This window comes from Perna viridis, chromosome 8, assembly GCF_037379345.1.
Source record: "Perna viridis isolate PV_CMFRI_1.1 ecotype Kerala chromosome 8, ASM3737934v1, whole genome shotgun sequence".
Taxonomy (NCBI): Eukaryota; Metazoa; Mollusca; class Bivalvia; order Mytilida; family Mytilidae; genus Perna; species Perna viridis.
Genome location: NC_142452.1, coordinates 20,938,763 through 20,962,047, shown reverse-complemented (window position 1 = coordinate 20,962,047; position 23,285 = coordinate 20,938,763). Strand labels below are relative to the sequence as shown.

At 31.8% G+C, this 23,285-nt stretch overlaps 1 protein-coding gene across 1 annotated transcript; it reads left to right on the top strand.

The window, feature by feature from the left end:
- The first annotated feature begins 548 nt into the window (after positions 1-548).
- On the top strand, positions 549-13,077 carry LOC148609792 (di-N-acetylchitobiase-like). The gene is made up of 9 exons (XM_088541030.1): positions 549-879; positions 3,736-3,877; positions 4,698-4,909; positions 5,451-5,628; positions 6,479-6,591; positions 6,982-7,158; positions 8,769-8,859; positions 9,792-9,920; positions 11,475-13,077. Exons 1-9 carry the CDS (start codon positions 721-723, stop codon positions 11,654-11,656), a joined length of 1,383 nt encoding a protein of 460 aa, XP_088397156.1. The 5' UTR covers positions 549-720; the 3' UTR covers positions 11,657-13,077.
- Positions 13,078-23,285: the final 10,208 nt, after the last annotated feature.

Sequence of the window (23,285 nt, the reverse complement as noted above, 5' to 3'; positions counted from 1 at the left end):
ATCCTGCTGGACGTGTTTATTGATAGTTATGTTTGAGTAAACAAGGTGTGCTTTTATCAGTTGCTTTTGGATTTTGAACTAGATTACAGAAAATGCTTGTATTCTTTCGTGGTATACAAGGCGTTCGTTGCTTGACTTTTGGCTGTTTTATTGGCAATCATACCACATCTCCTATTTTTATATATCTTTTCATGTATTTTTTTTTAATTTAACGGTATACGGACGTCAAAAATAATTTTTATATTCACAATATAAAATTTTAAACACCTTGGATTCAATTTTTTTATTTGGCAAATCAATCGTAAAACTCTATTTTCGAGGAGCTTATTTCAAATTTATAGTCGTGATTTTTGTTTTTGGTTTTATTTTATTTTTTGGTCACAAGATGTATTCCATTGTAATTATAATATCATATCGTATAAGTTTTTTGATTAATCGAGATAGTTCTGAGATTTTCGGGTGAATTGTATCCTTGGGCGCTTTTTACACTCTCCGGTTGCTTTTTAGTAGGACCTTTTCGGAAACGGTTTTGTATTTTAGTCAACGCCAGGTAAGGCGGAAGTTCTTTAATTTCCGCAGGTTACTTTGTTAGGACAGGTGCGCAAATCTGTGTAATACGAACATTCTCTGTATTGTAGTTGACGTTTGAGATGATTGTCTGCTAACTAGTTGAAAAAACAGTGTTTTGTAACATAATCTACCTCCATTTCAATCGTTAAGATGGAGAAACCGCAATGTAAGAAGATGAAGTGGCGTTTTCATTTGATTGTTTATCTGTCAGTCCTTAGTGAAGTGATCCGAGCTTTAGATACCGTCAATAAGTGTCCATGTGATTCTGAAGATCTCTGCAGACAAAATATGTTTGAAAGCAACAAGGAGGTGAGAAAATGAATGGTTGCAAAAAATTATTAATTCATGTTTACTGATCAGATCTACAACTACTCTCCAACAAGTCCAAATAATTATCAGACCTGGCGAAATCATTTTACAACCTGTCGGACATTTGTTCTGGCAACCTGACAAAATCTGTTGGACCGAACTATTATCTGCCGGACCAAAATCATTGCTCTGATCCAATTTAAATTAGCCACGATTCGTACGCCATGTTTAAACCGGAAGTTCTGGTTAAGGCGTGTCTAATAAAAAACATACCAGACATCTGGTCTAGAAATCAAGCAAATTTTACCGGACCGGTGGCTAAAAGTACCAGTCATGTCCGATGGTCCGACGAATTTCACCACGACTGAATTATGCCATCTTGGGAGGCTAATTTTAATTTTTGCTTGGTCACATCCCTTGGTTAGTGAGGCATAAACATCTGATTTAAGAAAAGCCTTGGCACCCATCATGATTATTTGAACTAGTCGGAGAGTAGTTGTAGATCTGGCTGATTTCAAAACAGAAGCAAGTCTCGCTGTTTCAACCAAAAGATTGTCTTTGACTTCAAATTTTTATTATACAGCATTTGATTTTCTTTAAACCAATTTTTATGACATGATATTACAGTCAAACCTCGGTAGCTCGAACTCCAAGGGACCATTGAAATGTGTTCGAGTTATCGTGAGTTCGAGAAATTGATTTTCGAATATTTCCGGATTTTTTTCCGTTGCGGGTCCAAGTTTGACTTATCGTTAGAAATTGCTTACTTTTTACGTAGTTGTTGAGATCAAAACTACCTAATTAGTGATGACTGAAGTATTACCTGTAATTAACTAAAATGACACTGACTAATGGTAGGGTTTCAGTTTTTCACGCCTTTTATTATCCAAGCTGACGAGTTCGAGTTAGTGATGGGTCATCTCAAAGATTTACTACCGAACAGACCAACTAGTCAGTTTGAGTGTTCGAGAAATCCATGGTTATTTGTATTGATTATATTGGAGAAAATTTTGGTACTTTGAATTGTGTTCGAGAAATCCTGGGTGTTCGAGCCATCTGAGTTCGAGCGAGTGAAGTTCGACTGTATAGTTAAAATAAAAATCTTTGATTATTTTGAAACTTCAAAAAAACAAATTCAGGTTTATAATTTGATATTATAAAAACACACAAATGAGTCCCCCAGCCTTCTGCTTTGTTCATATCAAAATAAGTTTAAATCATTTTTTAACTAGGTTTAATTGAATAGTCAAAATATACATGTAGATAATTGACACAGGGCTCTCTGTGGAGGAAAATTTACTATGGAGGAAAATTTTACAGCACAATTTTTGCTGACACTGGCGCTTTCAAGATTTGACAATTGTTTATTTTATTGTTTTGGAGTTTTGTTAGAATTTTGATATTCATTAAATGTATTCAGTTTCTTCTTTTTAAGGGTTCTAGCTCTTGTCACCTTTTTAGCATTTAAATAGCAATTACTCTGGTATTTAAGAATATTTTGCCAGAAATTGTTGCCAATTTTCAGGAAGTCAATGTCACTCATTATAATAGAACCAAGATATACATTATGGTGCAAAAATATATTTATGTTTGTGCATGTATCAGAGAAGTTGACATGTGGGAGGGATTTTAAATAGAAGTTCATTATTAACAGAAAGTCATGAAATCTGGAGTGATAATTATTGGTCATAAAAGAAATGTAAGTGCTTTGATATGATAATTCCTTCTTAATTATCTTAATTCTTAAAGTTTTCACAATTTTGATTAAAAACCTTTCTTTAAAAAAATGTAAAATTTTATTATAATTACATGTAGATGGAGATATTTTACATGTACATTTGTAGGTTACCCTTCTGAATTCAGAATATGATCAACAAATGTAAAGACCCTTCCGATTACAAAACATTCTTTTATATAATGTATGGCAGCACTTATTGTTTTATTTTCATATAAAAATTGATTAAAAGTCATTTTTTTGTAAATAAAGTACATTATATATGTAATTAAAATTTTGAGGTGTCTTTTGGTCATTTCAAGTTTATTTCGATCAATGAGACATTTAAGTCTCAATTTGTTTGATTTTTTTTCTTAAATTTTGGACATGAAGTTATTTCCCAAAAGACGGAAAATCGTTTGCCAAGAATTACTTGCTAGGGAGAACTACTCATTTAACAGTATATTTGATAGATATCTTGGCCTATTGGTTACAAATGTGCATCATATACAATGTTCTTCAACAGCCATTAGTCAGTTTAAGGCTGGATTGAGAAAGCAGTTAGAGCTCCTGTCAGAACACTATTTTCTTTTCTGAACATGAAGGTACAAATGTGCTATAAATTCTAGGTATTGTATCATATGTGCTTCCTTTTCTTTTTCTTTGAATACTAATTAATAGCTTATTTAAAGTGTATAACAGCTACTACTTTTACAATTTATTTTACCCCAAAAACAAAATTACATACCTGTATTCTTTGGAAAAATTTATGTGGGAATTTCTCCCTCATTGATGTTGTTTCATGAGAATTTTATGTAAAAGCAAGTTTTAGAAGTAAAAATTCGGTCAAGTAGTATTTTTACAGAAAACATAGTAATTTTAACCAAAAACCAAAAAATGTCTTATTTTTTTATGTGGGAAATTCTTTAAAGTATATTTTTCAATGCTTTTTGGGAGTTTCCTCTTAATGTGGGATGAGTATTGGGTTTTCAGATATCTTTATTTTTCCAACAGAACACAACTGTCCTATAATTATTCTCTCAATTCTCATTCCTTCTTTTGTCTTGCTGATTGCAGGAAACAAGAGTTAAGAATTCTTTTTGGCCGTACTAATATTTAAAAATCTTCTTTAAAAAAACTAGGTAACAGTCATAACAGAGAAGAAGTCCAATTTTAAGAAGTGGAGTTGGGATGGAATATATAATGTTATCAATGCTGCAAATGACGACTATCCTGAACTTATGTGTTATACTCACAGTAAAAAGGCAAACTATGGCATTCTGGGTAAATAACATGTACATGTAGCTAAGTAATGTAGTCTCAACGTAGTTTTTAGGGATATATGTATATATATATTAGTGGTCTAGGGCGCTGGACTTAGTGGAGGCAGTGTTGCCATAGATGTCACAGCGGTACGAGTTCGAATCCTGCGGAGGGAACGACCAAAAATTTGCTTCGCAAATTTGACAGTTCTAACACAGTAAAAGTAAATGTACTTGTATTTGAATGTCTTTGATATTAGTGCACAATATACTTTACCATAAGGGTCAGACTGGGATTGATTTTGGGTTAAAGATCTGATGGGTAAAGAAAGGGCCAGAAACATGCATTTTCCTGAGGTGCAGTCGATAACTGGACTGTAAATGAAATTGTATCACAAACAGCCATACCACCAAAGTAAGGCTCTTATAGGTATTAGATATTGTGACATGAACCGTTTAGAAAGTAGATGTCATAAAGGGCCAGAAACAAGCATAATAAATGGATGATAGCTTGCTTAAAAGAGAATGGATCTCTTTAAAATTATACCACAAACACAAGGTGGCATTAATTTAATGAAGGTTTGGATTGATTTTGGAGGTTGTTACTAGAATCACTTAGGGATTAGGGCCCAAAAGGATGTCATCCCAATTCTGGTCAAATTTTATTCTGTTTCATATATCTAAATGCAGCTGTATTAAGCTTGAATGATGTGTCCATACATGCACATACTGTTCAGGGTTTGATCTGTGAAGCATTTTATTTTTTTTAATGGAACAACAATTGTACATGTATGTATTGTCCCCTCAGATTTAACTTAATGATGATTATATTTATATTTCAGTAAACATGCCTGGAAATGAGGATATAAAAAGCCTAACTTTTGAAAATTGGGTTAATAATTCTGTAGACCAAATTAAAAGAAACTATGCTGAAATTTTAGCAGTGAATCTTCTTGAATTGGTTGGAAACTGTCATATGGATGAAATCCATGGAGATAGAGTTGTTAATTTGTTAACTGGTCTACATAAAAGAGTAAAAATACACAGTAATAAGGTAGGTAAAATTGTCCTTTTTTAATTGAAGGTACATATGTAATTCTTAAATCTGGTGAAAAGGGAGTGCACAAGCAGCAAAGCAGATAAAATATGCACTTACATTTGTTAGATATACTATCCATTGATGTTTGCTTTGTTCCAACTATAATTAAAATATTACATGTCCCATCTCATTTTAATTAAACTAATTAAAGTGATTGCCAATTGATACATTTGAATCAGCTTGTCTGTCCCGCATTCCAGCCATTCAAATTTCATTGTAATTGTCAGGACCTCCCATGGATGAATTGATTTAAAATTTGTCTTTAATAAGCCTTTATATGGATGGGCATACTTTTTAAGTGTTTTCGGTTACCCTCATATATCTACTTCCTGTATGGGTATACCTGGCACAACAACATATACAACTCCAAGTTACTACTTTGTCTAACTTTACAGATACATTAAAAAATGTGATAAAATTGTGAAAAATAAAATATAAAATTATAAAATGTTTCTGTCAATTTAACATATAATTGTTAGTTTGTGTTTTTTTTCAGACTAAGTTGCATTGCATTATGCCATGGAAACCACCATGTTTCAAGAACAACTGTAGTGTAACAGCTTCACTGAAAGATCTTTGTGATGCCTTTATTACCAGTCCAGACAGTTATGTTACTGAATGTGATAAACATTGCAGAGCCAGGGCTACCATGCCTATCAGCAATATGATCATAGGTAAAATAGAAAAAAAAAGAATGAATATGGTGAAATACAACAAATGCACCATCATATAACCTAAACACAAAATAGTACCTGTAAATACCTTCAGAGATCACCAAATGGTCTTCATCTAGTGTAAACACACATTTAAGTAAGCTCTGAGAGGCCCCACCAACAAAAAAACTTTCCCTTACATAATACTGGAGCAGTCATTGTGTGGAGGGCTAAGATTTTTATTATCATTTATTTTTGTGGTCATGACATTCACTACTACATGTATTAGCATTTGTGATCAAACCAAATGCTCATTTTTGTCCAATATTTTTCTACCACATTTCTGACCTTTTGTTTTATTTCAACTGATGATGAAGAGTTTTAGAATTGACAATTTCCCCCTGAGCAATTTGCATTCTAAAGTATAATGAGTGAAATTTCAGATAAAGTCTTACTTTGACCCATTATTCTGTTAAGTTGCTTACAAATTATAATTAAAAGCACATGTACACCTTTCCCGACTTTTTTTCTAAGTGCCATGATATAGTGAACTGAATTTTGGTATACTGGTGAATGCTTTATGAGTTGCTGTTTTATTCGTAAAGTTATTTTTAAACCGTTGCACATTGAGTTCAAAAGGGTAAAAAAAGAAGATAATTTTTAAAACTATTTACTTCTATGAACACATTTATTCTTTGTCAGAATCCTATGCTCTGTCAGATATTTAATCCAGATATTTAGCAAACTTTAATGTAGTGTCCATACTCCATACTTGCCCCAACTGTTCTTGGTTTAACCTCTATAGATTGGTCCAATAGTACATTTACCAATTATTATCTTCTAAATTGGAAAATTTACAAATGGATTTCAGGTGCTGATGAGTACTTATACAAAGAAAACGTTCCAGCTAACAAGTTCTATGCTGGTATTCCTTGGCATGGATATGACTACAAATGTGCATCATTCAGGGCCGATATAAAGAAAGTAAGTCAGGTCACTACAAATATGACATATTCAGATTAGATTTTTTAAAAGGTAGGTCAATTCACTTCAAATGTGACACAATCAGGATTTATTTCAAAAAGGTAGGTCAATTCACTTCAAATGTGACATAATCAGGATTGATTTCAAAAAGTCAATTCATTACAAATGTGATACATTCTGGAACTATTTTTAAAGGGTAAACCAATTGTGTCAAAGAGACAACAACCTGATCATTCAACCAAGGGGTAATAAACTCTATTCCCTAAAGCCTATCTGCTGTAAATGATACCAGCTTAGATATTTCAGTAGTAGACCATAATAAGGTAAACAGCAATTTGATAGAGTGTTGTTAAATATTGGAAAATAATGCATTATATTTTCTTTATTCAGGGGGAGACAAATCCAGATGTTTGTGTACTTCCAAAAAAGAATGGTACAGAATTCTGTGATTTTGAGTCATCTAGAAAAAAAATGACTTTCTATGACCTTGACACTCAATTTAACAAGCAGTATAGCAAAGAACATCACTGGAGTTTTCTCTACAATTCTTACTACTTCAATGTAAATGTAAGTTTTAATAACAATTCAGTGAATTTTCCTCAAATTCTATCAGTGTTTTTGTGTAGTCTTTTTAAATTTTAAAGTCATATCTGTTATATCTTTATGTTCTTTTAATATGGGTCCATATTATTTATGTCAGTGCCTCATAGTTTTCACTTTCCCTGTCTGTTAACAGTTCTTGTGAGCAAAAACTATTCAAAATACTGATCTGAAATATCATACAATTATGATTTCCATTATTAACATGATTTTCAGTTACTAGTTTGGGGATATACAGCTGGCTGGCTGCTGCCAGAACTTGTCTGTGCAATAACTTGAAAAGTATTTGACAGATTTTTTTCTAATTTGGATATATTGTTTAGTGTAACAAAATGAAGGTCAAGTTCTAATTTAGAAAAATTGCTTTTGTTGTTTCTGGGTAGCAGTTTCTATGTTGCAAAAATAGGACTCTGACCCATCAATGGGTGAAAATCTGGTTTGCTGTCAATTTGTCAACCTCTGGTTATACCTCCACTCAAAGAGTGAGTAGTATATATGAATTACCTTGTCTGTTGGTCCGTCATTCGGCCAGTTCAAATTCCTTTGCAATTATCTCGGCTCCAAATGGATGGATTGATTTCAAAATTAAGTGTGTGGCTTCATAAAGATGCGGCATAAACTGTAAGCTATTTTTGTTGCTAATAGCTATTTCCTGTATGAGTGGGGTATAAATAACTACTTCCTGCACGAATGGGGTATAAATAGCTGGACAGTGTGTGTGTGTTAATTTCATGTATTAAGATTTTGGTCAAATTTGAATAAATACTTTTTATAAAAACTATTCAAATTTATGCAAATTTTTTAATCTTGATAAGAATCATTTTGTGAATGTAAAATCTCAAAAACTATACAACTGATCTGAATTGTGTACAATTAAGATTTGCATATCAGGGCCTAATCTAGTGGGAGAAATGAGCAAAAGCTTCTCCTTGTCTGTGCCCACTTCTCCCATTTGTCTTTGGCATGGAGAATTTTTTGCAATAGATTACATTATACAAAAATGTCAATACTGTTATTTTTGCAAAAAAACTTTACTAAAACTTCTCCTTGTTATTGATGTCTAGATTAGATCCTGCATGTTTAGCTTTGATGAAAATTAGAAAGTTATTATTTTTTTTTTTTCAAAACAAAGCAAGTTTTCAAGACTAAGCACAGGACATATCTATAAAACTGTGCATTTACATTTACATCAGCATGAATTTGGATTTTTTTTCCACATTAGAGGAAAATGGTGGCTTCTGTGTGTACTCAAAATATAAACTGGAATAAAATTATTTTAATACTTTCCGGCACATAGTTGAAATCATGCTTAACCCACAGAATTTTTAAATGTATCCTTGTGTGTTTGCAAAAGATGGAAGGTATTTTTTAATGATAACACCACTGTGTTTGATAGAGCTACATGTACTGTGACTCCACTCAACTCCATCTCCACCATCTAGAGCAGAGAAGGTAAAATTCATGCTGATTATAGTGTAAATAGTAATACACACATGTAGTAGTGAACTAATTTTTTTGTGAACTTGTCATTTACTTTCTTATTTGTACTAAAAATATACATCTGTTTTTCTTGTTAGAAAACTGGTGATGGTGTCCACCAGATTTGGTTTGAGAGTGATGACACTCTGTATGAAAAATACAAATTTGCCTTAGACATGCATTTGAGAGGTAAGCCACTTTGTACATTTTTTTATTCTAATTTTAAACTCAATTAACGTTTTTTTTTTTTTAAGGGGGGGGTTGGGATTTTAAACTGATTATGTTGAATTATAGTTTAGAATCTTAATTCATTTAAATTGTCAAAATTCAACACAGCTTTACAAAATGATGCAACTAAATATTATAGCAAAGGCGGAGAGCTTTACTGTAACATTCATGTGCAAGTTAGCGGGGTGCAAAAGGATGAGAGCAAAAATTCATCGTCCAGAAGTGATATACCACAGAAAGAATGTCAAATAACAGTCAGTGGTCCCAATAATTATTCTAAAAACTAAGATGATTACTTGAATGTCTTAAAATTAAGAAATAAATCATGATAACTCCCGTTTTATCGTTGTTTTACCATGGGCTGGTCATTTATATCGCATTGTTTTACCCTGAGCAATAATAGGGAGGTGTAAAATAACAACATAAATGTTTTCTGATTATGACTTTGTTATTTACAACCAATTAACTGGCAAATTTTACATTGTTTCATAAGTATTTGATATTTTTGGTGGTAATGTTAAAATGATTCAGATGCAAATGTGGTACTGTAAATTTCAATGTCACATTTTTAATGTTCTTTTTTTAACATACATACAGTACATTTTGAGTCATTGTGATTTATTTGTAATATCATCAAGGGCAGTAAGTAAGTAAGATTTAACTTTAACCAATTATATTTTTATTCCATATATTAAATCATTGGATATTTTGATACATGTACTATTTATATTGATTTTGTCTGCAAATGATGTCATGAAGGTAATTGGTAAATGAATGTATCATGATTCTATTTATGATTTTGTAAATCTAAACCTAAGACAAACTTTGATATCTTAATGCTATTATTAGCTGTTGTGACTGCAGGTGGCTATAAACTGTGATTCTATTTATAGGTGTTGTTATTTGGACAGCGGATGACCTTATGAACTATGATAAAGGAGATGCCCAAGAATGGCATTGGTTGATGCACACTATGATGATGACAGGACAATATGTAGATAAATCAGATATGTCAATGCCAAGTATGTTACTTACTGTGAAAAACATTTGATTACAACCTGTAAAAATTCAGTATGACCATTGTGTTTTTTTGTGTGAAGTGAGCTGCACTGATTTGAAAGAGACATTGTACCTCATAATAAATTCAACCAACCATCACAATGTAATAAATTCTCTGCATTCAATGAGGTTCTTTGATCGATATTCATTTTGACATATATCTATCATATTCGACTTTCGGATGGTTCCATTTTCTTGTTTCCAGTCTTTGCAGCTCAGTTGACAAAACAATGCAATGGTTATACTGAATTTTTAAAGGTTGTATCAACCCAATATTAGTCTATACATGTACCACCAAAAATACCAAAATAGTCATTGTAGCAGTGGACTTCCAAATGTGACAAAATCTGACTAAAACCTAAATACATCTGAAAACTTATCTAGATGATACTGTTAATTTTTAAGCTACAATAAAACCTGTCTAACCCAAACCCCTAATTTTGGACTTAAACATTGTTAAATGAGGAAGATGTTTGCTTTAAATAGGTTCAAATTTAATTAAAATTGATATGAAGGGACTTCAAAAAGAATCTGGCATCAACTGATGTTTTTGTTGTTTTAAGGTTACTTCAATTTGAATTGCATGAGTAACTTCTTCAAGACAATAATTTGAAAATTGGTTAATAGTCTCATCCAATAGGGTTGTACAGTCGACTCCACTTAATCGCATATCGCTTTATCTCATATTTCGGTTATTAGCATAATTTTCTCCTGCACAAAACCATTTCCTATTATTCTATTAGGGAAAAAATCGCTTATTTGCATAGGCCTTGCAGCTGCATTTTGGTTTATTGCATAGAGAATTTTGCCTCATTCAGGTAAAGACAGGTTTTCCCAAATTCTATTTTAAGCCTTTGGGTCATAAATATGTCAATCATATTTATTGTTGTAAAAACTAGATTATCATCAATCAGGAGGTGTTAATGATGGATTAAAAACATAATGGACATAAAAGACAATTCAAATGATTTCTAATTACATTAAAATAAACAAGCACCTAGGTCAACAATGACTTCTGACGACATGCCAAACATCACCTTATGATGCGGCTTGGGGTATTTTTTGTCCCTATTTAAATTCTGTGTGTAGTCTTCTTTTACTTTGCTTGCTTGGGCATCAACTTCCTATTTGCTGTTAAGTTTGTATAAAAAAAAAACTTTTTAATTGAATGATTTGAAAATTCACATGAAGCTTTCAAATTTTGTCTAAATTTTACTATAATTGATTGCAGATTGTTTGAGCTCAGTGCCACATTGATCTCACATTAAATGTTCATTTGGATGATGTTGGCATCTTGGTCCCATGCATAAACACATTTCTCTTAGTTTTTGAAATTGCCCCCAAATTGCAAAAATACAGGAAATCTTTTTTTTTTAATTTACAATACAAATGTTATAATATTGAACACTATTTTAAGTATTTTTTCAGAGAAAGGGAATCATTTGTGATTGAAATAATTTTTATGTAATAGATAGTTGACACCATTACTAACTTATTCTACTTTTTTTATTTTCCAGTTAAGGCAGCATTAATTGGTTGTGGTTGTTTTATTGGAGGTACTATTGTTGGTGCTGTCATAGCAACTGTCATTGGTAGGAGACAAATGAAGCATATGAACAGGAGATATCAGCCGCCATTCCAAAAGGACGAGGATGAAGATGACACACCTAACTTCCATGAAGACGATAAATACCTGTAAACTAATGATGCAATACACTTATTTTTCAAGAAATCTTGGCAGAATTTAAAGTGCTAAATTTACAAAAAGATTTTGTAGGGCCAATTTAAGATAGTTCTAAACTATAATGTACACTAAATTTTACAGGGGGTGATTTTGTTAACATTTTCTGAAAGTAAAACAGCCGAAGAAAGTGTTTTGTTTCTATCACTTAATCAGACTACGAAATTGAAAAGAATAAATATTCAAGTCAATTGAAGGTGTAGGGCATTAGGCTATGAATATCCCAAAAATATTAACTTTATTGTGATAAAATATTGGTCTTTTGACTGAATCTTTAGAAATAAGACAATTGAGTATGCATGACATTGAGGTATATTTATGATGATTTTCCTTAAGTTTATAGGGTATGTAAGTCTTGTCAAGTGACTCCTTGGTTTCATGAGAATGGGTCCTTGTCTATTATTCAAATGCATGGAGATTTGTCATTAACATATCATTGGGTTCAATATTAAAAGCAAAATATCTTTTTGTGTGAAAATAGTGATAAAAATGTGACCAATATCTATTATTACAAAAAAAGCATAAAATAGATTTTTCATTGTGATGCAGTGTTTCAATTTCCCAGAAGTAAACAATAAAATACAGATCGGTCTTTGAATTTCAATACGTTCTATATTGGAAATTCCAGAAGGGAAACTGAAACTAGAATTAGACTTACAACCCCTTTTGGTATTGTTCTTACTGATGATGGATTTTTTGTGTTATTTGTAAATATTATAAAGAAGAATACTGCAATTCTACTTATTTTCATGATGTGTTCATTTTCACAAATTTTTCAAACAGTTAAAGGAAAAATAAGTACCAGCACACTTAGTGACTGCATATGGTAACTTTAATCATAATATGAACTTAAATACTAGTACTCAAGAATATGTCTGAAAACCATCAGTTGCAAAAATAAGTGCAATTCTTCTGATGCTAGTGAGATAATGAGTAAACAAATATATTCACCATTAGATTAAAATACTAAATTCTTAATGGTAGCAATTGACAGTGGTACCGGTGGCTTTAGATATTACAGAATGAGAGCTATATAAAGTAAAAAATGTGCTGGTACCAGTTATTGAGTACATGTACTAGTTATATTTTTTTTTATTTTTAAGTATAATAATCTTGTACATTATAGCCATTGCTACAAATGAAATATGACTTAATGTATATCATATATTTATAAAACATAGGAACCAATGGCTCTAGTCTAGGTATAATGACTTTATTAATGTATGCTATTATTCAGGTAACAAAATGGCAATTAATTCGATATGATATTCAGTGGTTCAAATTAGCAATGGTCCTAGGTCCAGGGGCCTACTATTTCTGGCCCATGACTTATGAATTCCTTTTTATTTCAAAGCCCTGGACCTTCAATCTCAAGAAAAGTGAGCAGGGGAAAATGATCAATAGTAATACATGTATATATATATTGCTATTTACTTATGATGTCATTGTTGATGATTTTTTGATAATGTGGGCCTCTGTTCATATGATAATTTTCTGTCTTACACTACTGCACTATTAATAAGATCAGAGGTTTGTTTCACAAAATAGTGAAAAAAAGATGTTTGCACAATAGATTTTTAAGTTATTTTTATATTTATTTTCTATGTTAGTGATGTAAAGATGATGTTGTGCAATGTACACTGTACACAGTTCACCAAAAATTTCTGTGATTTCAAATTTTAATTTTCATAGATAATTTCTTGGTTCTTAGTCTGTTTTTATTTAAGTTAATGGGGGGAGAAGATTATTTAACCCCCAAAGTGAAAGTGATGATATTATTCATGACCAGAAAAATTGGTGAATAGGTAATTGTGATGGTTAGCTTGTAGCTGTAAAATGGATACTGAAATAGTTTAGGTCATGAGAACTTATGTTTTATTTTTGGTTGGTCTGACAACATTTTTAGTCTTACTTTACACTCAAGCAATACAGAGTTCTGTATTGTGGACAGTTTTTGATTATTGTCATCATTTTTAATATATTCTTTAGGGCATTCTATATTTTAAGATTTGTTCTGCTTCAGAGGTTGAGTTCATTCCTTCATTCACTTGCATTTTCATAGACTTGCTTTATTTTTGTTGATGTTGTGATGTCACAAAACTGATGTTTCAGTTCTATTTACATGTTATTGTCATTTGCTGAGTTATGTATACTCTTACTTTACATTGTTTGAATAAAGACAATGTTAATAGAGAACAAAAGTCTTCGTAACAATAATCTATACATGTTTAATGATTTAGGCTTTGCCTATGAGGAACCGAGCCATTTGTACTTAAGTACCCCTCCGTCTAAGAATCAGGCAAAATGTGTATAAGGTGTGGCACATGAAGAAAAAATACAGATATTTTATTACATTATCCAAGTATTTATACCTCATAAACTCAAGAAGTTACTGTCCAAGTGTTTGTTAACTTGCCTTTTTAAGATATTGATACGTCAAATTTAGTTGATATGCACTATGAAACAATGGCGGGAAAATTTTCCTGAATTTTTTCTTAAATAAGCAGTCAAAAAATATCTACGTCACCAATGCTTCAGGATAAATTTAAATTGCTTTATAGTTGTTTTCTAGATGTATTTGAATATGTTTGAGGCAAAAAAGACCAAATCGAGAATTTTGATGTGCCACTCTTTGCCTGATTCTTACATAGAATGGTACTTAAATTACATTTAATTTTATTAATAATTAACCTATATGTTATTATATTGCTGATATCTCGACCAGTAAGGAATATGCAAGACTTCCAATAACACAACTGTTCATCTGTGTTAAAGTTCAAACATTTGCATTCAAATGAGGTATCTATAACCCATGTGACTCAACTGGTCACCTGATGCAAATGCCTATCTGCTTAAACAGTGAAAAAAAGATCTGGTAATCAAGATGCTGCATGATTCAGCCATTATTGGTGTAAGGGTTTACTGTAAGTTCATGAGTTGTTTTGCATTTTGATAAACAAACCATTCTGGACATTAAAATTAAACAATTTTTTTTTCCATTTCATAAGTGCTCTAGCTTTTTATTGGACTTCCCTGGCTGTAAGTGTGTCCTTTAACATATTACATGTGTGTTATAATATGTAAGATATACTTAATATTTTTATACAGTATGTACATGTTTGTATTTAATTATTGTATTTTTCATATTTAAATGTCAGTCTCTGTAAGAATCAGGCAGTGGATAAAACGTGGAATGAAAAAACCCACCACTTTGAAAGTGTAATTAGACTATTTGCACCATCTGAATCAAGGAATTACTGGTAGGAGGAGATTCTCCATAAGTTGGTAAATTGAGTTTTGATATCATTGAAATGCACTGAAAATGAACATTTCAATGCAGATAACTCAGTAAAAAACTTAATTTTTCTAACAATCTATCAAAAAATTTCTGAGCAAATCCAGTGAAGCAGTGACCAAATGATGGCCTTTTTAAACAGAGAAAGCAGCTTAGAGTGAAATTAAATTGTCAGGTTGTCGAGTTTTTGACATGCATGTTTCGGTTTTTTCCCACTTTCCCTGAATCTTACAAAAACTTACACTTAAAGATTCTTTGAGTTTTTAGAGTGACGTTGTTTCTCTATCCATTTGTTTCCTTGTGGAAATTGTATGTTTATATGTATATGTCACATACTTAGTAGAAACTTTGGTTTTTATTGTCCACATGGACATGTTTGCCCAAGCTTTCTATGTTCTTCTCACCCTCATTGAAATGTTTGATGTATATTAATTATATTTTAATTGTAAATATAGATCATAATTAAAGTAATATGAAACATCAAAATATAATTTTCTGTTAACCAAAATATTTTTTGTGGCTTTATACTTCATTGTATTGCTTAATACATCTGTACAGGAATATATGTATTTTATGAGAAAAATGTAACCATGATTCTTTTATATAATGTTTTCTGGATAGTTTTGCAAGTATAGTCAATGACCTCCTTTTTTAAATCATTAGGAAACATTTTGAGTATGTGCATTGTTATTTTTTTAGTAAGGAAATGCTGATTGGCAAACCAAAAAAGTGCCAATTTCATATACAATCTATATAATTTTTATCTCAAAAGCGGAACAACCAAATGAAAAAAAATAAGACTAGATATGTGGTATTTACGGTAAATGTTTCTGTGAAGAAAGTTAATTTGGTGGGTTTTTGACATGCATGAATCACCTCCTGTCTGATTTTAGGTGGGTTTTCGATATGCATGAATCACCTCCTGTCTGATTTTAGGTGGGTTTTTGACATGCATTAATAACTTCCTGTCTGATTTTAGGTGGGTTTTTGACATCCATGAATCACCTCCTGTCTGATTTTATAAAGACTGTTACTTAAAAAAAGACTTTTTGCAACCCAAAACTCATTTCATATTACTTTAAACAGATTATGACCATTTTTACTCTCTCATGTTCAGGTGATATATTTTAGTTTTTTATTGTTGTTGCTATAATGTGTTTTTGCTTACAACTGTAAGTGTATATAACATAACTGGTATCACAATTATTAACATATTTATCTTGTACGGTAGACAAGGATTCAAGTTGGCTCTGGTTCCAGGTCCAGGACTCTCAATTTCTAATGCAAGGCCAATGAAATTTCATTGATGAAGGCCCTGGACCAATTAGACTTTACATTTACTTTTATTGAAGACCTTTCAGTTTTACTGATGGACCTTTAATTTAGGATGCAAAAGTCTAGGACCTTTCACTCTTGAAAGTAAATTTAGAAATGTTGCTATTTAAGCTACTACATTAACAAAATGGTGATATTGAAATTCCAACTGGTTCATTGTGCAATGTTTGAAAAATACAAAAAAAGTCGCAGTTTTAAAACTATTACAATTTTTATGGTATCAAGTGAACAAAAACCTGACTTTTTGTTGGAATGGTTAATCTTTGAATATAAATTTGGTTGATGATGGTGCATTTGGCAAACCAATAGTAAAGTTAAATTTAGAATTAGTAATACTTGAAAGCATCTGTTGTCTCTTTGAGTTTTACAAGTAAATATTTTATGATCTGTACAGATTTATTCCAAACATTCCTTTATTCAGAATTCATCCTTATATATTTGTAAGATGTTTTTTTTTTTTAAGAAAAAGGTGGTGTATGTATTTTTTTTCTTTTCCTATCCACTCACTTGTGACCACATTCATAGATTCTCACAAAATGCACTACTACTAAATGTGTACATCATTTAATGCTTGCAAACAAATATAAACAAAACTTTACTAACCCCTTAGTCATATGGGTCCTCTTTAGTGGATGTGGGTTTGATTATAATTTCCTATTCCATATTCTAAGAAATAAAATAGGTCCATATTCAAATAATTCCTCGTTTGAGTAATGGTATTGTTCTTTGGTAGACATATTCAAATCTTGTTGGTTAATTAAAAGTATTTGTATTTTAACCAAAGGAATCAAGCTTATATGTTGGTATGTACCAAAACCATTTCCCTCCGCATGATTCAACGACAAAAATATTGTTATAGAAAAAAAAGTACCATAGAGTGGTAGTAACTTGTAGTTTTTATATTAGTAAGTTTCGGTATTTATCATCCTTATAGTTATTAGTACTTGGAAAGTTCACAATTTAATTCTATTAATTGCATCATAAAACTTTAAAATTTTCTGAATTACTGCTTTATGCATAATGATCTCTTGTACCAAAATCTCAATTTGGTTTATAAAGACAAAATTGTAATTCAGTGTAACCTATCTCAACCAAAACCGTTTGTGGACTTTGATATATCTATGTGGTAACCTATCTCAACGGAACCATTTCTGGACTTTGATATATCTGTGTGGTAACCTATCTCTAGGGAACTGTTTTTGGACTTTTGATATATCTGTGTGGTAACCTATCTCAACGGAACCATTTTTTGGACTTTGATATATCTGCGTGGTCAAGACAGTTGTTAGATTTACTTAGGTTTAAAAAGCTGTTAATTGACACATAAACTGTACTAAATTACTTCTAAAAAGTGTATGACTTAGACAGGTTTGGGGGTTATTCAGGGGTCAGTTTAGACAGGTTTTGGGATTATTGGGGGTTAATTTTTTTTACTTTTTTAGGTTTTACTGTAGTTAATACACAATTCTATTTCATGTAAACTTACTGGCGTTTACTTTTATAGTTGTACGAAGAAATGTTTCTCATTTCAGAATCATTAATGTAGATTCTTAGAAACCAAACCAGAACTCATATTGTGTTGTGTTGGGACAGGGTATTGACCTATTTCATCAATTCTAGAAAACAAAATTGAATATTAATGAAAATGGTCTAAGTACAAATATGAATTTCTTCAAAATACATCTAAAAAGCTGTGATTATTATTTTTGTGTCTGAATTGATAACATTTTAATTGTAGATGTTACTTATATTTTAATTACTGCTCTGTGGAATGAATGAAATCTCATTATTGCATTGTTAATAAATTCAAAGTTTATGTTTTTTTTCTTTTTAAAAGAATAAATTCCACTACCATTTGTTAGTAATTGATAAAAAGATATTTTTAATACTTGTAGTCATATGCAATGATCTTTTCGATGAAGATCTGTTTAAAGGTGTCTTAATTTCTTTTCTAATTATATTTAACACACAGCAGATAAAAATGTCCCATGATAAATTTCTATAGTTGAGTGATTTTTCTGTTGAAAGTGGGCTTGTATTATCAAATATTAATTATTGTTATTTGCCTAGCTTCATTGTTTTTATGTTCTCTATTTATTTTTCATGTGCACATACTTGTTAAAATTTCCATTGTGCTTTTATATGAAATGTTTTGATAAAAAATTAATTTCATTCATTTGTGACTGACTTGTCATTTAAAACAAAAAAACAGATGTTATCTAGAAGAAAAACCATCTCAATGAATAATGATTGATCAAATTAAGATGACCAGTATTTTATCCTAGTTGATATTCATTGTAATGCCCTCTGATCTGTAACATAAAGGCCTCTAGGTAGCATATACTAAATTCTCTTTAACACACACACACACACATACCAAACTTCTTCCAGTGTGTCAACTGTCTTGATTTGCCATCTTTTTTTTTTCTCAAAAAAGAAGTGCAGTAGATTAGAGGAGAAGTAACTTTTTAATGTAACAAGACCCATACATGTCTGCATGAGCCTTTGTCACCAAGTACATTTGTCAACACATATGATAGGTATCTTCAGTATATTTATATTAACACTAAGCAAGTTAAATTACTGAAGGTGCATCTTAAATATCTATATAAATACTGTGAAAAGTTTCAGTAATATAGGGTAAATTCTTTTTGCATTACAAATTACAGCAATTGGTACCCTTCACAATGTATAGCCAAGTTCATCATGCTTAAGTGTAAAAATAAACACATTTTTTAAAATGTTCCATGATTGGAGTTGCATTAATACCAGTATATATATAAATACTGTGCCATGTTTCAATACTATTAAAGAAATATCCACAACATCCAGTGATGAAAAATAACCAAGTTCATCTAATTTATTCGTCAAATTTCTCCGTTTTAGCAGGTGCACATCTTCAATATGTATATAAACACAGCACAAAGTTTCCATGTTATTGAATAAATGCTTTTTGAGTGACATATCACATAAAGTAGTTGCCCCGTATGTGTGACGAATGGACACAGTCAAGTGGCTAGATTCAATGTTGGTGACGCGGGTAGAATTATAGGTCCCTGAGAGCTTGAATGGCTTTATTTAGAAAGCAACAGTTCTTTAAAGGAGACTTTGTTATTATTCAGATTAATTGGACATACTTATGGGTTTTCATGTAAAACATAGCAAAATCACAAAAGGTTTGAGTACTAGTCGGGCTGCATAATTTGATAGCTGGAGCAAGTCCCTGTAATTTGCATGAACCTTCAATGAAGTAAACTGCATGAAAAGAAGTCAACGTACCAAGTAAAAGTTTAACATAACCCTTTTGTCAATTCAGTTTTCTTTCAATTTCTATTGTGTTTTTTTTTTTCGAAATACAAGCAGGAAACAAATGAAATACATTTGTACTTCTCAATTGCAAAAACTTCTAGAAGTTTCAACGGATTTTTTTTTATAAATTACAACATTAGCCCAATGAAGACTTTTGTAGGTTTAATCATATGTTTCATTTTATTCAATAAAAACAATAATTCTCTCTGTTACTGTTTTCACGAGAGAAGCTAGAACATTTCATCAACTTAAAACACATTTTAATATGTTTCGTTTAGTAGTAAGATTTAAGCCTCTATCTGTGGTCATTTTGCAGTATTGCAACAATCAAATCTTACTGTTACAGTTTTCAAAATAGAAACAAAAAACTGCAAAAATAAATGGATTGATTTTTAAGGACCTGTCCATATAAAAATCAGACAGGAGGTGATTCATGCATGTCAAAAACCCACTGAATTCACCTTTATTTCTTATTCAGAATCAGTTACAGACCACATTACCCATTCTTCACTATGAATCACTTAAATATTGACAGTGTCTGAATTTTATATGGACTGGTACTTAATATGATTGCATTTAGGTGTAATATAATTACATGTATTAGCTAGAATATGAGGACTCAGAAGAAAAAGGAAGATTCAACTGGTTACTAAGTCTGTGTTTTAGAAAATAATAATGAAATATTACCACGTTTTATGTCTGTGTGATTCACACAAAAATAGGATACCATCCAAATTTAGTTAAAAGCAATCCGACTTTGTTTCGTATTAGTCAAGAAGAATAATAATGTCCATGAATTAATTGGTTAAGAAAATTCAAATGATGACATGCATGCATAATCCAAGGTACAAACAAGGAAAAGAAAACCAGAAACGGTAATGGCAACGACAATTAACAACAAACACGAACCAAGACGAGATTCACCTATTTCAGTACAGTTGCTCGGCTGAATCATTTTTGAATGAAGACATGTATGCATATGAGGCACAGTCAAAATGATCTAAGGAGGTCCTCATTGATTTCAGGACCTTTATTATATAAGAGTAATCAAGGGAACCAAGGTTATAGCGGTAATCAAAAGAATGTAATCCAGGGACAAAGATCAGACATACACAATAAAGAACATAAAGTAAGTAAAATCATACATACAAAGTAACAAAAGCAAATGAGCAACTCGGAACTCCACAAAAAACTGGGAGCATGGACCAGGTGCACCGGTAGGGTAAACGTCCTCTGTTTTTCTAGAAACACCCGCCGAGTTGCTCATGAAAAGTCAAGTCCGGGGTAGACAAACGAGGAAAGGAAAACTATGACCCGTTGAATAAATCAGTTTTCATGGTGCAGATGGATACACCATAAAGTCACCACGTTTGTCATAAAGTTTGATCAATAATTTGCCTTTACCATCGATTTCTATGTGTAGGTTAAGATACGAGGTCGACTTCTCAATGTCTGTAGTATCGTTTATCTCAAGTTCTTTTGGGTAGATGCGATGTATCAAATCCCCGAATTTAGGATTGCTTAAAGATAATACGTCATATATATATATATATATATATAGCGGAAACTGAGATTAAAGGATCTAGATAAACGATATTCTTTCTTTCGGATCAGATCAGCTATAAAGTCAGCCTCATAAGAGTGAAGGAAAAGGTCAGCAAGTAAAGGAGCACAATTTGTTCCCATTGGAATGCCGACCGTTTGTTGAAAAACAGGTCCATTACACTGGACAAATATGTTGTCGATTAAAAATTCCAGCATTTTGTTAACATCTTCCTCTGTATATTTGGAAGATGATTTGGAATTATTTCTTACAAAGTATGAGGAATTTCTTCCAAGAAATATATATTTGTATCTAGGTGTACCATCTTTTTTGGAAAAACAACGATGTATAATGTTTTTAAGTCGGAATTTTGACTGAGTATGAGGAATAGAAGTATACAGTGTTGAAAAATCATAGGTTTTAATGCTATTATATTCAGATAATAGTCTTGAACTGATTGTCTCCAAAAGATCTTTAGAATTTTTCAAAATCCACATTGAATTAATACCACTACGGAAGTATCAAGTATTGTGGTAGGACTGTAGACCCTCTTTGACAGTTGTGAGTATAGAAGTTAAAAGTTTTGAAAGAGGTTTGGTGGTACATTTTGCAGATCCAGCTTTGAAACGTGTGTTTGTATGGATTCTTCTGGAGTTTAGGAATCCAGTACATAGACGGTAAATCACAATCATTGTCTTTGGTAGAGAGACCAAAAGAGGATAGCACAGATTTATGGTTTTCCACAATCTCTTCTTTGGAGAGTGTGGTAGCAGTATAGGTCTTATCACTGCTATTATTTTCTACGTCTACCTCTGATAATAAACATTGGATGCAAAAAGTTTTGCTGACAAAAACAATGTTGTTTTGGGCTTTGTCTGCTGGTTCGACTACATATTTGTCATGTATTTTTGTATAACAATTTTATACTTTTATATAACTCCATACCTATACTTATTTTATTTTCGTACCTCTCCAGTTAAACTATGTATACGGAATGGCAATCGATGGATCCAGGATTAGAACGTTAATCAAAAGGAATATAATCCATAAAGACTATACAAAAAAAAACATAACAAAGAATAAGAGATAACACGCATATAGAAATAAAAGTAAATAAACAACCCGGACTCCACAAAAAAATCGGGAGCATGGACCAGATGCTCGGGTACGGTAAGTGTCCTCTTTTCTAGAAGCACCCATCGAGTTGCTTAAAATGTTACGTCCGGGTTAGACAAAAGAGGCAAGAAAAACTATGACACGACGGACAAATCGGTTCTCATGGTGCATCCACGAGTTCATGATGACTTCTTGATGACGACCTTAAAGGTTTTATGGCGATGACTTAAATCTCAGTGTAGCGACGTTATATAACCTTGTTACAGAACCCCCCCCCCCGGCAAGTCTAGCACGGTACGATTTTTGTCTCTATTTTGGCATGCTATGGCATATTGCATTAACGTAATTGTGGTATGGAAAGCCTAAAATAGAATTGTTAGAATATGCCCCTGAAGTATGGGACAACTGTAATGCTTCACTCACTGAAATTAGAACAAATCCAAACGGAGGCGGCAACTGTGTTACCGGTGTTTGCAAAAATTGAAAACATGAAGAAGTAAATTGGGCGACACAAGAAGAACGTCGAAAACGCAGAAAATTACAAATGCTCTATAATATCGAACAAAAGCATGCCCCTGAGTATTTGTGTAATCTTGTTCTACCTAATGTACAATCTGTTTCCAACTATCCATTGCGAAACGGAGAGGACCTTTTATTGCCGTATTGTTGATTGTCTGTTACAAGGGAATCCTTCCTCTCAGCTACTATTAAGGAATGGAACAATCTCGACAGTACAATAAGAAAGAGTGTTTCAGTATTCAAATTTAAGTAGGTTTTAACTAGGAATAAGGACCGATCCATTGTACCAAAATATTTTTCATACGTGCCTAGAAAGCTAAATATACTGATAATCCAACCAAGATATTCTGCATTGTTTCTGAATTATGACCTGCATTGAGTAAAATATCATCACAGACCCGCTATGTAGATGTGGTACTAACATGGAAGATGTTGACAACTACCTCTTTCATTATCCTTTATATGTATAG

What these genes read in the sequence shown, in the direction of transcription:
- LOC148609792 (XM_088541030.1), top strand. Translation starts at nt 721, where the DNA reads ATGGAGAAACCGCAATGTAAGAAGATGAAGTGGCGTTTTCATTTGATT. An exon ending in GGCAAACTATGGCATTCTGG is followed by an intron (nt 3,878 to 4,697) that starts GTAAATAACATG and finishes TTTATATTTCAG; the next exon opens with TAAACATGCCTGGAAATGAG. An exon ending in ATCAGATATGTCAATGCCAA is followed by an intron (nt 9,921 to 11,474) that starts GTATGTTACTTA and finishes TTTATTTTCCAG; the next exon opens with TTAAGGCAGCATTAATTGGT.